Source organism: Pinus tabuliformis, chromosome 6, assembly GCF_031772625.1.
Source record: "Pinus tabuliformis cultivar Carrire ecotype Pingquan chromosome 6, CPIR1, whole genome shotgun sequence".
Lineage (NCBI taxonomy): Eukaryota > Viridiplantae > Streptophyta > Pinopsida > Pinales > Pinaceae > Pinus > Pinus tabuliformis.
In genome coordinates, this window is record NC_142292.1 from 1,944,843,846 (window position 1) to 1,944,858,907 (window position 15,062).

Genomic DNA, 15,062 nt, shown 5'->3' on the forward strand with positions numbered 1-15,062 from the left:
TTGAAGGAGCAATAAGGGCAGCCGACATCAAAGACTTTGGAGGAAAAAATGAATTTTGGAATTTCAAATTTGATTTTTAAAATGGAGCCGAAAGTCCCAATTAAATGAAGCTCAACTTTAACATTGATTTGAATTTAAATTTTGATGCCCTTATTGAAATACTTTGGCCATATAATATTTAAAAGAAATCCTCCTCCCTTTTTTATTTGATCCTCGTGGCTTCATGATTTGACACCTAATAAATTGCCACATTATCATTTAATAATGTAATGCCACACCGTCATTTAACTAACTCTTCCACATCATCATGCCTCATTTGTCAAGCTAATTGAATGCTGCCATATCAACACTTGTTTAGGGCTTTCATAAGCCATCATGCCACACCATCATCATTCAAGTAATTAATAAAATATATATATTTTTATCATTTCTGAGTTTGTATTCTCCATCTAGTATTATAGCATTCCTCTGAGCATACGAACTTTGTTCGTTACATTGGTATCAGAGCTGTTCGATCCTCTGGCTGCTCAATTGTTGCACAGGAGCCTTGTTCTCCGATCTAGGTCTTTGACCATCAAAATTCATCAACTTTGTTGCCGTTGTGATTGAAATGTTTCGCTACATGGAGATTCTCCATTTCACCATCAGGCCCTTGGCCAAAGAAAAATAAAAAAATAGATTTAAAAAAAATCAAAATATAAAAAAACACTCTTAAAACAAAATAGAGGAAAAAAAGACTTCATAAAAGTTAAAAAAGTATTAAAAATATATATATTTGAAAAAAAATAGTAAAAATAAACATTATAAAAGAAATTATTAAAAAAAATAAAAATAAAATATAATTAAACCAAAACAAAATATATAAAAATAAAAAGCAGGAGTTGCCAGGTTTGTTGCTGACTTCTGCACACCACAAGTCTCTCCTGACTAGCCCACTGCAGACAAGCATAGCCGACCACAACGTACCTTGACCCCACACTGCTATGCAACCGCAAGTAAAAACCACCATTGAACCACCAACGGCGCCGAACGACTGCTCTTCCACTACATGCAACGCCACACAACCACTCATTCGCCATAGCACTAGCCGCCAACCCAACAAACTCCGTGGCCGCTGATAAACCACCACTCTTGCTGAGTTGCCACAACTAATTGCAGAGACACTACACGCCAGTTCCACTGCACTACAATTTGTTCAACACTTGTTATGTAAAAATTAATTATTTCTGTAATGATTAGTAAAATTAGGCAATGATCATGCCCATTCACCAAGAACACCCGAGGCTATATTTAAGTCTAGGGCCTCACACCATTGTAATGTCACCCAAGTTATTTAATAAAATATATACATTTGCTGTTTAATGCTGAGTTTCTCTGCATCATTTGGTATCGGATCCAATCTCTCCCCGACTCCCTACTGCACGGTTCAGGATTTTCGGGTCGCTACCTTTGTTCACTATCTCCCACCGCTTCATTCTTCTTAACTACCACCGTCTTCTATCCTCCTGTCACCGACTGTTCTTTCCATCGCCCCTCATACTGTGCTGTTGTTCCACGCCTTCGCCTTGTTTCCCCAACCGTCACCATTGACCATCGCAACTTGTCCATTCGTTATTTCGGTCCAGAGTCTTCGTTCCTGCTATCTGTTCCTGCCGTCACGCCCTTTCCCGAACAACCGTCGAGCTGCCACAACGTCGAACCGACACAACCCCAACACCTTTCCATGAGCTCCGCCATCAATTGTCCAATCTCTGTGAACAGTCGCACCGATTTCCTTTTCCCTGACCATCGCTTACCTTTTTCCTTCACTTATTACACTATTCATATAGTTGACAATTAAAAATTACTATATAGTTAGCAACTATATAATTATATTGTACAATTTTATAATTATATAATTGATTTAATATAAATTAAAAAAAATTTAAAATTTTTGGGATCAAGTTAAGAAAAAGAGTTAAAGATGGATAAATATACACCACCGCAGACTCGTTCGATGTTGTCATCTATGACAATGGCCGACTTTAGTAAAAAAATGATAGATCTTGAGGCTAAGGTGACCGGACATGGCAAAAAAATCGAAGCGCTCCAAGACACAACAAAGAGAATAGAGAGTCAGCTCGAGTAGAACAAGAATGAATTTAAAAAGGATCAGGCAGACCTTTCAGTTAAGGTGGATCAAGCGATGGTGATGTTGACCTGTATTTGTAACAATATGAAGATTACGCCCGATCAAATACCCCAGAATAATGAGGCCACTCAACATCTCAATTCTCCGGATTCGTCAAAGTCATCAAATTCACACGAAAAACCCGAATCCCCAAAGACATCTTCCACGCTTAATCAAGAAAATAGTAACATGAATGTTCAAAATAGGCAGCTCTGGAATCCATACACCAATATGTCATTTTCAAATCAACACCCTTTCTTCGCCCCGTCGATAGCTACATATCAACGAAGAGCAAAACTTGAGCTATCCAAATTTGACGGTACTTGGTTCAATAAAGCAGAAGAATATTTTGAGATTTACAATATTGACAATGATGACGAAAAGATCAGGGATGCTTTTATGAAAATGGAAGGCAAAGCATATAATTGGTATATGTGGTGGAAAAAGATGACACTTGCTATCAGTGGGAGAAAATTCAATAATGCGTTCTTTAAAAGGTTCCAAGGTGTCAAGGAAGAAGAGTTTTTTCAGCGCTGACCAGATTGCAATAAAAAGGAGATGTGGACGAATACACTCTAGAATGGGAAACTTTGGCCACACAAGTACTTGGATTATCAGAAACTCGTCTGATTTAGTCATACATCATGGGACTTAAACCCTATATTAGGCTGAGCTTGAGCTTCATGACATCACTTCTATAGAGATAGCTAGACAGAAGGCAAAAGCCGCTAAAAAGAAACACGAAAAAATGCAGTGGCCGAAGGTTGAAAGGGTATATTTGAGATGAAGATTTTCCCAAGCCGCAAACACATAACGCAAAATATGTTCCACCACATCCTCGTGAATGAGAAAATACTGTGGAAATGCAAAGAATGAAAGAGGCCAAGTGCAAACGTTGTGGTGAAAAATGGGACCCTAAACATAGGTGTGTTAAAGGAAAAGAGAAGAATAACCTGTATAAATGTGAAGCAACTAATGATTCAGACAATGATGAATCATATGTAGAAGAAATTGAAGACTCCCCGAAATTCTCCAGAATTAGATGACGAGAACATTTTGCAAGTATCATTATCGGCCATGATAGGTACAACCCCAGACATAAAAATTAAAAGGACATATCAAGAAAAACAATGTAATGGTTCTGATCGATACCGGTAGCACCCACAATTTTTTGGACTCAACCATGGCGAAGAGACTCAACATTTTCACATTTCCGATGCCCAACATGAAGGTTATGGTAGTTGACGGTAAGAAAATTGAAAAGGTAGGGAAATGCCATAAAGTCAAGTTGCAGATTCAAGACTTCAATTTAGAATCTCCGTTCTACACTGTACCATTAGGAGGAGTGGATGCAGTCTTAGGTATCCAATGGCTACAAACCCTCGGTACTTACTCTACCAACCATCAAAAGCAATTTATAAAATTTAAATGGGAAGGGTAGAAATACAAGTTATATGGGTTCTAGCCACCTGAGAACCAAATTGTATCATCATCCCAGATGATGAAAATGATTCGGAAGGGAGTGACAACTTATGTAGTACAGTATCGTTAATTAGAAATGTTAACTTCGAATCTGGTCAACAAAGAAGCACCAGAAGTCCAAGAGCTAATTCAAAAGCACGAAAAAGTATTCCAAGACCTTCTAATGAAGATGCCTCCTAAAAGAGAAATCGAGCATACAATAGAAGTCAAAGTAGGATCAAATCCCATCAACATCAAACCATATCGATATCCACATCATCAAAAAACTGAAATTGAGAGACTAGTCCAAGATCTTTTAAAGTGTGGCATCATCACAAAAAGTAAAAGTCTGTATGCTGCTCCAGTTGTATTAGTTCGAAAGAAAGATGGATCGTTCAGATTATGCGTTGATTATCGAGGACTAAACAAAATAACAATTAAAAACAAGTTTCCAATTCTTTTTATCGATGAAATGTTGGATGAGCTACATGGCACTAAATACTTCTCAAAATTGGACCTAAGGTCAAGATATTACCAAATCGGAATAAGATTGGAAGACGTAGCAAAAATTGCGTTCCGAACACATGAAGGTCATTACGAGTTTAAAGTAATGCCTTTCGGTTTAACCAATGCACCGACAATGTTCCAAGCTACTATGAACGAGCTATTTTGTCCATATCTAAGGAAGTTTGTTTAATGTTCTTTGATGACATTTTAATTTACAGTAAAACTTGGAGGGAGCACCTACAACATTTGGAGAAAGTTATCCATATCTAAGGAAGTTTGTGTTAATGTTCTTTGATGACATTTTAATTTACAGGGAGGGAGCACCTACAACACTTGGAGAAAGTTCTTACTGTGTTGGAAGAGCATCAGTTCTATGCCAAGAAGTCCAAATGCACTTTTGGGAAGGAAGAAGTAGAATATCTCAGACATATAATATCCAAGGAAGGAGTAAAAGTAGATCCTAATAAGATCAAGGCTATAATGGAATGGCCCAAACTAGTTAATATCTCCAAGTTAAGAGGATTCTTAGGGTTGATTGGGTATTATCGGAGATTTATTAAAAACTACGCCCATATAACCGCACCCCTATCAAACCTTCTAAAGAACAACTCATTTCGATGGAATGATGAAGCATACCCCTATCGAACCTTCTAAAGAAGAACTCATTTCGATGGAATGATGAAGCATAAAAGTGTTTTAAAGACTGGAAAAAAGTTATGTCTAATGCCCCTGTATTAGCAACTCCAGACTTCTCAAAACCATTTGTAATTGAATGTGATGCTTCAGGATTTGGCATAGGAGCAGTACTAATGTAGGATGTTCACCCAATCGCGTTTGAATGCAGGAAGCTCAATAAGAAAGAACGTCTCAAGTCTACATACAACAAGGAAATGCTTGCTATTATGCACGCATTAGCCAAATAGAGACAATACCTCTTGGGAAGTAAGTTCTTAATACAAATAAATCATAATAGTCTTCGCCATCTCCTCGAGCGGAAAACGCTATCTACAGAACAACAAAAATGGATAGAAAAAATCGCTACCTTTGACATGGATATATTACATAAGAAAGGGAAAGATAATGTAGTAGTTGATGCTCTGTCGAGGAAAGACAATGAACCATCATTACTTGTAGTTTCAGCGGTTGTGCTCGAATAGCTTAATGAGATTAGAAGTGAATATGCAAAAAATATAGAAACAAGTGCTATAATCAATAATCTTCCTCAGAATTCAAAATTTGAATGGAAGAACAATATTCTATGGTACAAGGGAAGAATTTATCTAAATGCGGATTCCAAATTTAAAGTGAAGGTTCTTAAAGAGTCGCATGATTCACTGTTAGTCGGGCATGTAGGATTCTTTAAAACCTACTATAACGCACGCCAATCATTCTTTTGGAAGGGAATGAATAATGACATTCCAAAATATGTAGCCGAATGTGATAAATGCCAGAGGAATAAAAATGAAAATATTATGACACCTGGACTACTTCATCCTCTAAACATCCCGAAACAGAAATGGGAGGAAATATCACTGGACTTTATTGAAGGTTTACCTGTGCCTGATGGTAAGGATAAAATTCTTGTAGTAGTTGACAAACTCATCAATTATGCTCACTTTATTGCAGTGAGGAAATCAGACTCAGCAAAACAAATCGCCTAGATATTTTGCAAAAATGTTTACAAATTACATGGATTTCCCAAGGTCATTGTGAGCGATAGCGATGCCAAATTTAAGGGTAATTTTTGGAAGGAATTCTTCAAACATATTGTTACGAATAAAATATATATAAATATAAATAATTGTAATAATGATTAGTTAATTATTAATTAGTTAAACAAAGAGGCATGTCTAAGGAGACATGACTGCTCGTGAAAGGGTGCTTACCTGGCTATATATACAGGACCGTCACTCTCAATTGTAACATCATTCTTATTCATACATTTAAATATAATCTTGTATTTCAATGGAGATCTCCATATTCCAAGTATTCTGGAGTATTTAACATGAAGAAAGAACTTTGTTCGTTCCATTTGGTATCAGAATTGTTCGATCCTTTGGCCACTCAGGGGCTACACAGCGCTAGTTTGACCGAGGTCCTTGGCCATCGAAATTCGTCAACATCGTTGTCATTGAAACGTTTCGCTACTAGAATTTGGGGTTTCTCCATATCGCCATTTAGGCCTTTGGCCATTTGATAAAAAAAAAGAGCACAAAAAAAATAAAGAACAAAAAAAAAATCAAAATTTGAAATATAAAGTTAAAAAAATAAATAATAGAAAAAAAAATATAGTCTGATGTAAATTTTGAAGGAGAGCATTCATATATATAAAAAAGGTTCTACATTATTGATAAAAAATGCATGATAAAGTCAAAAGAGAATCTTTCCAAATATCTTTAAAACTATACGTAAGAAGAGGAAGAGTAGATAATATTATCTTGATTCTTCATTAAGTGGTTTACAAGCTCGTGGTATTAGCAACCCATGGTATTTTCAAGGTTAAAGAAGAACAAAAGGAATACAAAATCTCTTTATGTGAATGGTAAGTTTTACTTTTACGTGGAGAAAATTAACAGAGTCAAAGGAACATAAGTGGACATATAAAGGCATACAAAATCTCTTTATGTGAATGGTAAGTTTTACTTTTACGTGGAGAAAATTAACCGAGTCAAAGGAACATAAGTGGACATATATTTTATATTATACCCCAAAGAGATGAATGCCCACATTTCACTAGGGTTGTAACTTTTCAAAAAGAAAAAGAAAAGATTATAAACAAAAGACATATAAAGAGAAGTTTTATATTATAAAGGGGTATTTTAAAGAAAAGTTCAAGTCATAAAATTATTGAAAATATATATAAGTACTAGGCGGGTATTATTATAGAAGGTTACTTAAAGATCCACATATTACAGTATATAAAATGTTAAATCTAGAACTATAAAGAGACATAAGGATAACAAGTTATAACAAAGGAAGAATACTTTTTATAAGCATTATAATAAATATAAGGAGCAGTTTATTTAAATAGTGGAGCTATATTAATTTTTCCGGGAAATATATATATATATATATCAAGAAGGATATTTTTATAAGAGATATAAAAGGTTATACAAGGAAAATAATATATAAGGGGTTATAAAGTTTATACATTTGACTAAAGAAAGATAAAGGGGAAATTGTTAAGGATTCAATACTAAGGTTTTAAGGAATAATAAGTTTGAAGGTTTATTACTGATTAAAAAAAATGGAATCTAATTCGGAATCGAAGGAAGGAAGATTTCCAGAAACTAAATATAACTATGCCTCAGTGCTATTTAGAATTAAAGGGTCTATTGCGGGAAAAGATGTTACTATTGCTATCTCGCTAGCCGAAAATAAAAATTATATAAAACCTAAAATCGCAAACCAATTAGTGATTCCCGAGTCAAATATAATTGAAAAATTTGACTATTTTAACAACAAAATATATGACATAACCAATTTACAATTAAACGTTGGAGATTATACATTCGTATCACAATTCTCAGTTCAAACCCTATGGAGCGATCAAGGTGACATTATTTTAGGTTCACCCTGAATAGAAACCCTTGGTTCCTTCATCCTGAATGCGAAAAGGAAATTTTTGACATTTTCTTACAAAAAGAAAAAAATAACACTACAAGATGTCACTGTGAAGCCAAATTTAGTAACACCAGAAGACATCCAAGATACTTCAGAAGTAATTTTTCAAGAAGGTAAAAAAGTGTTACAAAATATACAAAATGAAATTGAAAAAATCACTGCTGATAGAAAGGAAGAAGTCTTGCGACTTAAGGATCATAGCGAAAAATTACTAACACAAATTAAAAAGCTTAAGAAGGACAAGAAGTCGTTAAAAGACAAGTTAGAACATTGTATTCAAGAGGAAGCATCGAAGTCGCCAGTTGTAACATCCCCAGGGGTTATAAAGTTTATGCATTTGACTAAAGAAAGATAAAGGGGAAATTGTTAAGGATTCAATACTAAGGTTTTAAGGAATAATAAGTTTGAAGGTTTATTACTGATTAAAAAAAATGGAATCTAATTTGGAATCGAAAGAAGGAAGATTTCCAGAAACTAAATATAACTATGCCTGAGTGCTATTTAGAATTAAAGGGTCTATTGTGGGAAAAGATGTTACTATTGCTATCTCGCTAGCCAAAAATAAAAATTATATAAAACCTAAAATTGTAAACCAATTAGTGATTCCCGAGTCAAATATAATTGAAAAATTTGACTATTTTAACAGCAAAATATATGACATAACCAATTTACAATTAAACGTTGGAGATTATACATTCGTATCACAATTCCTAGTTCAAACCCTTTGGAGCGATCAAGGTGACATTATTTTAGGTTCACCCTGAATAAAAACCCTTGGTTCCTTCATCCTGAATACGAAAAGGAAATTTTTGACATTTTCTTACAAAAAGAAAAAAATAACACTACAAGATGTCACTGTGAAGCCAAATTTAGTAACACCAGAAGACATCCAAGATACTTCAGAAGTAATTTTTCAAGAAGGTAAAAAAGTGTTACAAAATATACAAAATGAAATTGAAAAAATCACTGCTGATAGAAATGAAGAAGTCTTGCGACTTAAGGATCATAGCGAAAAATTACTAACACAAATTAAAAAGCTTAAGAAGGACAAGAAGTCGTTAAAAGACAAGTTAGAACATTGTATTCAAGAGGAAGCATCGAAGTCGCCAGTTGTAACATCCCCAGTTGAAGATAAAGAAACAAATACCGAACCAGTCAATAGCAGAACTCAAGAAGAGGATCAATCAGTTGAAGGAAAAACACTCTCACATGTTACAATCCAGATGATGAAAATTCCAAATGAAGATTGTGTACGTAACTCAACAACTATAGTACCAAAAGAAAATCTAAAAATTTCCACACATCTAATAAGGGAAAGTCAAACAAAAAAAGTTCCCTATCGACATCTGAATCATGAGAGTAGACAACTCAACCAAGTTATGTATCAGTGCCATTCAAAATAGAAACAATAAACTGATGTTCCAAAGAATATTGATGTAACCTCAATCTAGTCCTATGATGACAATTCGTTACAAAATTCCAATAATCAGAATATTCCACAAAATATTAATCTAGGATGGTCTGATCCCTTCTCAGTGTGACAATTTTGTTTGTCACTTAGAAGATCATATCAACTTGTATCAACGAAGATGATAGTGTCAAGACGAGAAGACATTCGAAACCGAAAAAGAGATCAAGCCTTTTGCATCAACAAGATTTGAGGACAAAGCTTTTTTTGAGGAGGAAGGCAATATTACGAATAATATATATATATATATATATATATATATATATATAAAATTGTAATAATGATTAGTTAATTAATAATTAGTTAAACAAAGAGGCATTTCTAAGGAGACATCACTGCTCGTGAAAGGGTGCTTACTTGGTTATATATACAGGACCCCCACTCTCAATTGTAACATCATTCTTATTCATACATTTAATATATAATCTTGTATCTCAATGGAGATCTACATATTCCAAGTCTTTTGGAGTATTTAACCGGAAGAATGAACTTTGTTCATTCCACATATAGGAACCTACCTCAACATGAGTTCAACTTACCATCCTCAAACAGATGGCCAAACAAAGGTTGACAATAAATGTTTAGAAGCCTACTTACGTTGTTATGCCACAAACAAACAAAATAGGTGGGTTCAGTGGTTACGTCTCGTTGAGTGGTGGTACAATTCCACTTACCGCACGTCAGCATAAATGACTCCATTTTAAGCTCTATACGATTACGAACTTCAGAAATGGAAGGACTTTGCTATCATCAAGACGAAGCTTCCAGCTGTAAAAACCAGTTAGAAGAAACCCAAAAAGTCGTCCAAACTCTAAAAGAAAATCTAAATAATGCAACGAATCATATGAAGCAGCAAGCTGACCGAAATATAACCGAGAGAGAATTTGAAGTTGGAGAGTGGGTATTTGTTAAACTCTAGCCTTACAAGTAGTTGTCCTTAAAAAAAAGGGAAAAAACAAATTGGCACCAAGGTTTTATGGACCCTACCAGATCAACAAGAAGATCAACCAAATAGCATACAGTTTAGGCCTTCTCGATAAAAGTCATGTTCACAATGTTTTCCATGTATCTTGCCTTGAAAGGGCACTTGGTGAACATCAATCAACACAAACAACACTTCTGACTTTAGATGACAAAGGGAGGGTCATTCTAGAACCAGAAGGTATCATCTCCATCAGGGAAAAGAAGTTGCGATCTCGAGTAATCAAGGAATCCCTGATCAAGTGGAAGGACTTACCAGAGCAAGAAGCTTCTTGGGAGTCTGAAGCATTTCATTAACAACATTCGTCGTTACCTATGCTTTGAGGACAAAGCATCTTTCAGGAGGAAGACAATGTTATGTAAAAATAGTTATTTTTGTAATGATTAGTAAAATTAGGCAAAGGGCATGATCTTTGATCATGCCCATTCACCAAGAGGCACTCGAGGCTATATTTAAGCCCATGGCCTCACACCATTGTAACCTCATCTAAGTTATTTAATAAAATATATACATTTGCTGTTTAATGTTGAATTTCTCTGCATCAACACCCCTGTGTCGATTGTGGTCCCACACTGTCTCCTTGTCACACAATAATCAACCACGTTTTCATTTTCTACACTGCTCAGCGATCCGTTCCTCACGTCTTGCCCTCACTGTTCAACCCATCCACCATCAACTGTTACGCCGCCCAATCTTTTGTCGTGACTGCATATTAGTTTTGTTGATCTGACACACTTGTTCGAGCATTAGTTGAGCTATTCTGCCGTTTTTTCATTGACCATCGATTCTAATTCTGATCGTCATTTGTGTTAAATTATATACATAAAATTATATAAATATAATTACATAAAATTATATAAGTCATAGATATTATATTATTAAAGTTTTTTATTTTATTTTTATATATTAATTATATAAATAGTTAATTATTTATATAATAAAATTAATTAATTAAAAAAATTGGTTCTGCTAAGAAAAAAGATTATCAAGGATTTATTATTAGGTTTTGAAGGATTAATAAAAAATTAAAAGGGTTACTTTTAAAATCCTAAGTCCAAATCAACAAAAAGATCAATCAAGTAGCATATAGCTTAAGCTTTCCTGAAAATAGTTGAGTTCACAACGTTTTTCATGTATCTTGTCTTAAAAAGGCATTGGGCAAACGCTAATCAACACAAACTACCCTGCCAATGTTAGATGATGAAGGCAAGCTCATTCATACATTTTGATATATATATTCTTGTGTCTTTAATGGAGAACTATATATTCCAAGTCTTTTGGAGTGTTTAACTTGCTATAAGGAACCTTGTTCGTTACATTGGTATCAGAGCGTATACGAACTTTGTTCGTTACATTGGTATCAGAGCATTCCTTTGAGCATACGAACTTTGTTCGCTACTAGAACTGGAGGGAATCATCACCACTGGGGAGAAGAAGTTACGTTCACGAGTAATTAAAGAATACCTTATCAAGTGGAAGAATCTACCGGAAGAAGCCTCTTGGGAGACAAAAGCATTTCACCAAAAACACCAGTCGTTACGTATGCTTTGAGGACAAAGCATCTTTTCAAGAGGGAGACAATGTTATGTAAAAATTATTTAGTGTAATTTTAGGTTGATTAGACGAAAGGGCACGATCATAGATCATGCCCTTTCCCAAAAGGGTGCCCATGGCGGTATATAAGCCAGGAACCCTCATTGTAAACATCATCATTCAAGTAATTAATAAAAAATATATATTTTTATCATTTCTTAGTTTGTATGCTCCACAACGAAAATAACATGACGAGTCGAATGTAATGGCGAGGGTCTCTGAGGTAAACTCACTAATGTACTGCTTCAAAAACTCCAACAAATGTGGGTTATGATCATCGTCTAGGGAAACCAAACCATAGAGCTAGGGTTTCATAACTGCATCATCTCGTGCATATCATCACTCCAACTAACCTTGACATCAATGATGATATCTACACTCACTCTACATCCTGCACCTGACTACACTTGCAACCTCTTTAACATCAATGACAACATACTCAACACGGTCCACCTCGATCTTCCCTCTTTACAGGTATGTCTTGTTGTGACCACCTCCTATAGCCCACGACTCTCACATAGGCCCCTCGGTGTGCACTTATTACCTTCCTGTGGGTAGCTGTAACTTTTAACAACTCATGACCAACAAATATCTTCCCTCAGCCAGGTCTTGTAGACCTTTCAAAGCCCCGACCTGCTTCCTTCTACTGCAGGCTGACCAAAACAAGACTTCTCGACCCTTGCACAGGCCTCGGTCTGTTGCTTCTTATTGCAGCATGTTGACCCAACCCTTTCCAATAGGCACTAAACCCTTGCATAGGCCTTGCAACCTTCCTTGTTTGTGGTGGTTTGTGTATATCACCCAGCTGGCCACCTGCCAACTCTCTTGGTCCTCTTGCTAAGCCACAAGAATGAATCACTCACCCTTGTACTTGTACTTTTCCAAAGGGTGTAATACCATGGGCCTATACCATGGGTCTATGGGTACAAAGCTCCATCATTTAGCCCATACATCATAAAATCACTTCTACGAAGGTTTTCTGCACACTCTAGCACGAGTGTGGGCGGTCAAGAACTTTTTGAACTCAGCAGGGGGTTTCTTTTTCACTTCTGGGTGGCTTTCCAGATTTAGGCTGTTGATCTTGTGTCCAACTCCCAGATTGAGGTTTTTGCGCAGACCTCGCCTCTAAATGTCCATATTCAATGCAATATCTGTACCGAAAGGGTCTGTTTTCTTAATCTTGGTATACCATCCATGTGCCATTTTTAGGGTGACTTGTATGGAAGTGGCTTGCTTGGAAGTTAACACATCCTGGCATTGTGGGTCAGTTTCATCTCTTTGTTAATTTTATGATGCTGAAATATGATCCCAGGCCATCTCCTATAGATTTTAGTCCAAAATCATTCCAAAATTCCAGAGGTGTAAGAATGGCAGTCTTACCCAAACTGAGGAATTTGATGGAATTTCTGCTCTCAGCCTTCGGGTCAAGCCCAGTATCTCAGTATTTCATATAGACTTGCACGAATTGGAAACCACACCCCTCCAAAAATGGCATATTTTCCTCATTAGAAGAAACATTACGACAAAAGACCCCTTCATGGAGGGGATTGATCATAGCAGCATTTCAGATGCCAGTTATTGGAGTGCAGTTCCTTATTGTCTTCTCTGACAGGCACACCCTTTTGAAACAACAGATAAGACTCCTGTATTTGAGCCTGAAAAGGTCTTCTACTATCTCTTTAAGTTTTTAATCTCAATCACATGTTTGGAAGAATCTCGATCCAGACAGCCCCTGTGAGGTTGTTTAGGTTTCATTCCTTCTTTGCCTCATCCATCAGGTGTTGCACAAGCTCTTCTGATGAGGTCAAAGATGGAAATCCCTCTAGGGCCTCATGATAGGGGTGGTCTAAAAGGGGAATGAGTCTCTCCCGCCATACTGAAACCCTAAAACCAGACTTTGCTCTTCTGTGCTCTCCCCTGCTTTTTCGCCATTAGACTTTTTCCTTTTTTTCAACCAACAATTTCTTTAATAAAAACAACTTGCTAGCGAATATATAATCTCCACCTGTACAAGAATAAACCAGCTTCCAAAATTGTTGCTCTTGTGCCTTCATTCATGCACAGATTTGTATCGGTGTCTGCAAAGCAAACTCCAGTTACTAAGCTTTGGTTTATGTAATTTTGATTAATTAAGATGTGCCTTGGATGCAGGTTACCGCCAAAAGGACAAACATCCCAGGAATGAAGCAGTATCGTGGACGACGGTTCAATCCCTACGTTGGATTTCGGCCACGAAGACCATATATTCCACCTTATTTTTACTCTCCTTATGGTTATGGGTATGACTCTTCAGATTGAGTGTTTTGCCATGAAATGAATGTGCATATTATTGCATCTGGCATAGTGATAGACTTTATTTAAATGATTAATTTCTTCACAGAGCTTATTTCATGTCTTCGTTTGGCAGGAAAATGCCTAGATTCAGGCGGTCTATGCGGTATAGGCCTTATTATTGAAAGGAATGAAAGTAGTTTTCAGGGTCTTTACGTTCATTGTCTCATCATCAGATGTGTTGGCTGTTGATAATTGTTGAGTTCCTCGGTTACAGGAACTTCTGGAACAAAACAATACTTCCAACTTTCATCCCAATAGTATTTTGTGAGGTAGAAATGATATTGATATGGAATTGCTGTCATTGGTTCTAAGTCATTAAAATCGAAGACCTTGTAGTGGTATTGCTGCAGTAAGAAGAAATCTGCATTATACACAACAGACAAATATGAATGTGGACACGTCATTTTTCATTTCTGGAACTTTTTATATTCTAGATTGTGTTAGTTTATGCTAATCATTTTGGCCTCCATTGAAGGAAGGTTTGGATGATGGTCAGACTAGAAATTATGGCAATACTTATTTGTTTTGAAGGATGGTATTTGAGAGTCTTTGGGTCTTCTGAGGTTACACTGTTGTAACATAACGTGTTATCTTGCTATTGATGCAACCCGGAAACTTAGATTTGAAATTGATTCATGCCATTGATTGCAGATACCAACGTGGTAACATATCTTGGTAGTAATCCTGTACAAACAGAAAATATGTAAGGTTATATCGGCAGGTATAATTTATCAATTGTGCTTTGTAACCTTTTGGAACAACTCGATAGCCACAAACAAGGTTGATTGTAGAATAATCATATGCGCTTTGGCACATGTCTTCATGGTTGAGTTGCCTTTAATGCTGAGCAATACTGTATACTTTTCATGAAGGATGAAAAGGATTTTGATGCCTGCTGAATGAAGTCAAGGTTGCTTTAGGAA

At 35.9% G+C, this 15,062-nt stretch overlaps 1 protein-coding gene across 1 annotated transcript in view; it reads left to right on the top strand.

Moving 5' to 3' along the window:
- LOC149266954 (RNA-binding (RRM/RBD/RNP motifs) family protein) overlaps positions 1-14,696 on the top strand; it is a 50,554-nt gene extending 35,858 nt beyond the window's left edge. Inside the window, exons 6-7 of the mRNA XM_089431268.1 lie at positions 13,957-14,084; positions 14,213-14,696. Of these exons, the coding sequence (XP_089287394.1) occupies positions 13,957-14,084; positions 14,213-14,261 (177 nt within the window). The 3' untranslated portion in view covers positions 14,262-14,696. The remainder of the gene's footprint in view (positions 1-13,956; positions 14,085-14,212) is intronic.
- The last annotated feature ends 366 nt before the right edge of the window (positions 14,697-15,062 follow it).